The following is a 6,476-nucleotide window of genomic DNA, read 5'->3' on the forward strand; positions in this document are numbered from 1 at the left end:
TGATTAATTCACATAAAGCAGTAGCGATATATATCTTGTTTTTTTAACCAGATAGATACGGCTTGAGAACTTTTTTCAGTTTAAAATCTCAATAGTCCATTAGTGTGCTATTGAGTTTCAACATGCCGTACTCCTTAGAACTGGAGTTAAAAAGTTATTAGGTTGGACGTTTTACATAAAATCCTCTGAATTAACTAGTTACGCAAATGTGTCAAAAACCACGAAAAAAAAAAATACTATATATTTTGTTATTTTCTTTTCTTCTTGGTCACTGTATTTGGGCTGTAAATCTTATGTTTTTGGCTTACCTACCGTACTATCAAAAGGGAAAAACTCTCTCCGTTACACACTGTTTTGACTGTCTTGTTCTTCTTGTATATTATATATACATATGCTAGCTCCTTTCATATGGCATTTAGTTTGAGGTTTATTCTTTTATTACACTTTTACTTTTCTCACTTGCAGTTCTTTTCATGTTTATAGAGCTCCTTTAAAGCCGCAAAAACCAGAAACCCTAAATAAATGTGTTCTAAGCTAATGAAACGTGCATGTCTTCTTGGTATGGAGTATTTCAATATTAAACTGGTAGTAATTAAGTCTCTTAAAATCAATGACTAAGGGTTCTAGACATATTACTAAAAAAATATAAGTATTTTGACACTTTAAATATGTTCGATACACAAATGATGTTAAAGCAGCAATTATATTTAATTACAGTACAAATGAGAAATCTTACCAAGAAAAAAAAAACATGATTTTTGGTGCCCTATTCTACATTACCAAACAAGCATTGGGGTTTTCATCACTAAACATCTGAGGGGCATACACATAGTGAACAAAATACGGGACCTCACCATCCTTTGTCTTTGCTTCAACTTTCTTTTTCTCTTCGAATTCCACAATCTTTGTAGATACAACATCAACAATCACCTTTTCTTTCGTTTCCACCTTCTCTTTTGGAGGAGGTATGGGTATGATCTCTGCGTGTTTGCGTGCTCTCTTTTGCATATAAGTCACAATCTTTTCAGCTTCGATAACTCCTTCGATTACAACAGTTTGTGATTTTATGTCTGTTTTCACATCGTGTATACCTGCCATTTTTCATAGTTTTAAGTTCAACTGTGATATATATCACAATTTACATATAAAACTCCTTTTTTTTTCCTTTTTTTGAATAAATGTTGTTGACATTAACCATGTATAGAAATTTTTTGATAAAAATGACAACACACATGGGAAGAAAAAATTGTATCATGTAATGGCTAAGTCAAAATGACACGTCCATATATAGTTTTCTAGATTAAGTATTGTCTCCACAAGTCTATTACGTTAATTACAAAGAAGTAAAACCTATTACTTTTAACAATATCATTATGCCTTTACCTTTGTGTTTGAGGAGCTTCGCTCTTAGATCGTGCTCACACTTTTCACAGTGCATGTAAGCCTTTATTTTTGTCGTCTTTATTATAGTTTCCTTCGTGCACAAACAAATGTCAGATACGGTTAGAATTTGACTATTTGTTCACCAAAAAATATGGTCTTATAGGCCACATTTGTCATACAGGAAAGAACATTTACATAATAAGATTGTTTTATATTAATTACATTTGACATGCACTAAATTAACCGTATAAATAATAAGGGAAACATGGTTTTTTGGACAATGAAATATGTTTGTACCAAAGTAATGAAATGAATTAAGTATCTATATATAGTGTCTTAATATACCAATATTGAAATATTAGATCGATATTGAAACAAAGTAATGGTGTGAAGGTATGAGGTATATTCATGGGTGCTACTAGATGTGTGTAGGGAGTATTAACTACTATTGAACCATCATCATGTCAACCTATATATAGAAATATTCGATTTTAAAGGCTTTAATATCTTGGATTTTGGGTCGATATTTCGGTTATCTTTTTCACACGCCTATAATGTATAATACAACCACAAACTAGCTAGGAAAGAATGAATGGAAATCAGACTTAGGGCATTCACAATTGATGGATCGAACTCTATAAAATTTACTATTCTCATATTGACATTATGCTTTTCATACAATTTTATTGGTTAATTCCAACAATATATTAAACTATCAAAAGTTCGATCAATAGAACATATTTTAAACCATAATTGATCAAGTTATGCATTGTAAATGCTCTTAATTGTAATGACTAGGGTATACGAACTATAGCCAACATCGTTGATGGGTTCTGCTTGATATTTTATTTTTATAAGATCATGAATTTCAGTTTTAAGTAAAAAATGAACAAAATGAACAAAAACTTATGTTATTAAACTACATATCTTACGTGTACTTGTTAGTAGATACTTAATATTGAAAGAGTTAATTAGAGTTTTAGTTACTTTAACATATGTATTTACTTACCGAAAGTTGGTCGTTTAAATGAAAAAGGATCTATAAAAACCAGGAGTACTCAAACGATTTATCAGGGTTAAAAACCGATTGATTATGATTTTTGCTTCGGTTTTAGATCAAAACCTAGAAAACAAACTCACTTGCATGTATAAGTGAAAAATTTCATGTTCAAGATGAGCAACTTGACCTTTCGTACAAGATTGTTGTTCACTAAGCCATAAGTATTGCATAATGTGTGTTAACGACGGTTTTAATCTCACATGTTACGGCAAGAGAGAGTTTAAGAAATATTTTTTATGAAAACTGATTGTGTTGGAGAGAGAGAGAGAGAGAGAGAGAGAGAGAGAGAGAGATGTGGCAAAGACAAAAATAGCAATGCACTTTCTGTTTTTTTTGCCACATATACACAACCATACACATACACACGACAAAGTCACATATAGACACATAGTCACATGAAATGCAATTGCACACATTCACACACTCAACCATAAACACATACGTATTTATCTCGTTGTACTTTGAAAACTCATGCTAATTATACCAATACATAATTTGCAATAGGATTACGAATAAATATAAATAAAAATGTATATTATTTTCTCAAAACGAATATTCAAAAGAAACTATTTTTTATATGTGTACAGCCTACATACATGAAAACAAATATGTTAAAAATAGAAAACAAATGTAAAACAAAACCTTTTTCAATATATATATATATATATATATATATATATATATATATATATATATATATATATATATATATATATATATATATATATGAATAGATATAAAATCAAATATGTAAAAATAGTAATTTTGTAAAAAAAAATCAATTTAAAAAAAAATTGTAAATACACATTATAAAATGTAAAAGTAGGAAAAAATCATTCAAAAAAAATTTAATTTAGAATATATATATATATATATATATATATATATATATATATATATATATATATATATATATATATATACTCCTTTCATCCATATTTAATGTCTATTTTTGACTTTTAAAATCTTTATTTTTCAACTTTGAACTTAAATTTTTTATTTGTATTATATATTACTTGATGAAACTTATAACAATGAAAAAAACATTTAAAATACAATTCATTCATATATTTTTTAATCAAATTATATATAAAAAAACATAAATATTTAAAGTAAAAGTTAAAAAATAAAAAATTTAAAAATCAATAGTTGATAGTAAATATGCCACGGTGGTAGTATAAAATTTTTTTGAATGGCTTATACAAAAAGGTTTGGACAAAATTTGGAAAATAAAATAAAATAAGGCTAAAAATGAAAATTTTACAAGGTAATCAGGCTGCAATGGGTCTTAATTTGAAAAAAAAAAAAAATAAATAAAATAAGGATTATTTATGTAATTTTTCTCATGCAATGACCATTTCTATATATGTGTTCACTCTTTGAAACGGTAGCAGCCATTTGGTGTAGGAAATGAATGAAAAGTGGTTATCTAATTTGGTGATGAAAATGAATGAAAAATGGTTTTCTATTTAAACTGTTATTCAAAGCTCACTTTGTACTTTCTTTAGATGTGTGTTAGATGGTTATTACTAGGTATATGTAGAGGACGGGTGGATAAAGAACATAAAAGAGACACCAATATATGGACACCCACAAAATGCTATCGCACCATAACAATCGCAACGATGTATAATTAGATGAACATACAGAGTCTACATTTTCATTCCTAGAAATGCTCAACAACTATATTTATTTTGTTTATAATATAAAAAATGTTATGTTTAAAATAATTTATTAATAATAATATACATTAATTCAAAAGTAATATTCAAAAAATCTTAATATTTTAGTTATTGATAAAAAATGGATAATATTCAAAAAAATCCAAATATTTTATCTAAATTACTGGAAAAATATAGGATACCGACTACATTTGCAAAACCAGCAAAAATATGATTTTTCTGAAGTTTTAATCGGTATTCTGTATTTTTCTGTATAGTAAACTTAGTTTATCACTTTTTGATAAACTGAGTTAAAATATTAAAACTTCACATAAGATTTCTCTTAAAATTAAATAAAAATTAAGTTGAAGTAACTCTTACTTTCTTTGCATCCTTCTTCTCCAATATTTTCTTATCTTGGGATAAAATTTCAACCTTTTTCCTACTCCATTTCTCTAATCTTTCATGAATCTTCTTCACTTCAAAGGTGCCCTCCACTGTAATTTGACCTTTCTCATGCTTAGCATCCACTTTATGGACTCCTGTTTTAACACAACCAACAACAAAAAGTTATCTTTACAAAATTTGGTTCTAAGGGGCCGTAAGAGTGGGGTAGGGTGGGCATAGTTGATCCCTTGGAAACTTTGCACTTAATGTTAATATTGTAAATTTGTATAAAAAAACAAGAACATTTTAGACGTTTTAAGTGCACCATAAAAGTTGGAAAAAAAAAAATAATAGATAACTATTTGTTGTACTTATTAATCAATTTACATAGAGAAATTAAATATCCTTCAACTTATTTTTTTTATCTGTTTTTCTTACTATTTTTAATTTAGATGATGTCAAAAGTAATAAAAAAATTTATTAATTTTATTAAATATAACAAGTATTACAATTTTAAATGTGTATGAAGATAATAGAAGAAAAAAAAATAATAGGATATTTGATTTCTCATTTACATATTGATAATAACAAGTTTGACTAACTCATTTGGCTAACAAGATGTTTAACAAGAATATCGTAAGATTCTGTCTCAGACATATACTAACCCCCACCTTCAAAAATGAAAAGATATCGATAATATATATAATATATGTTTTTTAAGTTTTGAGTTTCCCTTTATATTTTTCTTTGGTCCGCTCATAGTGGTTACTTTCTCGGGTCTTCTTGACCAAACAGAGGGTCATAAGGTTTGCACAACAAGAATGGACGAAAAAGACAAAACAACCCTTATAGACCCGAATATAGTGACAAAAATACGAGACAAAAACATTTTTGTCATTTAACGGAAGACATGGTAAGATACTTCCATGAGGCCTAGTTTAATGAAATTATTTGATTGTTAGTTAAACATAATGGCAAAAATAGAGTTTGAGATACTAATTAACGACTGGCATGCATGAATGCGTCTTTATTTAATTATATTGTAATAAAAACCAAACGTAATATAATTAAAAAATTTGCAATTTTTAAAGAAAGGTGGTTACCTGGGGTTCTCAAGAGAGGCTTCTTAATATCATGAGCACATTTTGGGCAATGCAGATTAGCTTTATAAACTGCAATGGTGATGGTTTCTTTCTTTTCTTCTACTTTGGCCATGGCAAGAACTTTGAAGATTTAAAATTGTTACTACGGTTATGAAAAGCTGTTTATGCAAGGTGTTATAAAAATGAAGTGTTCTTCACGAGAAATGTTTGGTGGGAATTCGATTACGGTGGTTGACTAACCACTGCAAACATATGACCCAAAATCATGGTTGGTAGCCATCGCCCATCAGTGAGCATGTTCAGTCAATGGAATAGGGCCCAAATTTCTTGGATCTTGTTTGGTTTCCTGTGACGACTTTAAGATTAAAAAACTAAAACCTGAATTAACAAGTATTAATCAATAAGAGCTCATTACTCATTATTATAATTTATAAAACCACAAGAAACTATTTTTGTAGGATACGAAAGAAGAAAGCACAACGTTGTTTATAAAACATAATATCAATCTGGAAATTCTAATATTCTAATTAACATATATATTTATATTTGTATTTTTTTTGTATTTTTATATGTCTCAAATTCTATAATGGCATGAACACTTAGGACGTGTTCGGCAAAACTAACTGGTAGTGGGTAGCCTGCAGCGGATGGTGGGTAGCTTGTAGCTTGTAGTTGGTAACGTTCTGTTAAACGCTACGTGAAATAGCATTGAGATTTAGAGCGTTTTGTTCAAACTAAACATTAGAAGCTTGTAGTGTCAAATAAGGTTTTCTGTTCAAAACGGAGCGTTTTGTAAAATGCTAGAAGTTAGAAGCTCTCAAACACTCCAAAACGCTTCATGTCAAACACATCCTTAATAGATTTGTTTTTTAAGTCATTAAG

General features: G+C 28.4%; 1 protein-coding gene across 1 annotated transcript; it reads right to left on the bottom strand.

Annotated features, from left to right (window-relative positions):
* Positions 1–632: 632 nt before the first annotated feature.
* LOC145064987 (Heavy metal transport/detoxification superfamily protein) lies at positions 633–5,730 on the bottom strand. The gene is made up of 4 exons (XM_079012336.1): positions 5,595–5,730; positions 4,486–4,646; positions 1,384–1,474; positions 633–1,091 (listed from the first exon to the last, which is right to left on the bottom strand). The coding sequence occupies exons 1-4, from the start codon at positions 5,704–5,706 to the stop codon at positions 772–774; spliced, it is 684 nt and encodes a 227-aa protein (XP_078868462.1). The 5' UTR covers positions 5,707–5,730; the 3' UTR covers positions 633–771.
* Between the last annotated feature and the right edge of the window lie 746 nt (positions 5,731–6,476).

This window comes from Lactuca serriola, chromosome 7 (assembly GCF_051521515.1).
Source record: "Lactuca serriola cultivar US96UC23 chromosome 7, Lser_US96UC23_V15, whole genome shotgun sequence".
NCBI classification, from domain to species: Eukaryota; Viridiplantae; Streptophyta; class Magnoliopsida; order Asterales; family Asteraceae; genus Lactuca; species Lactuca serriola.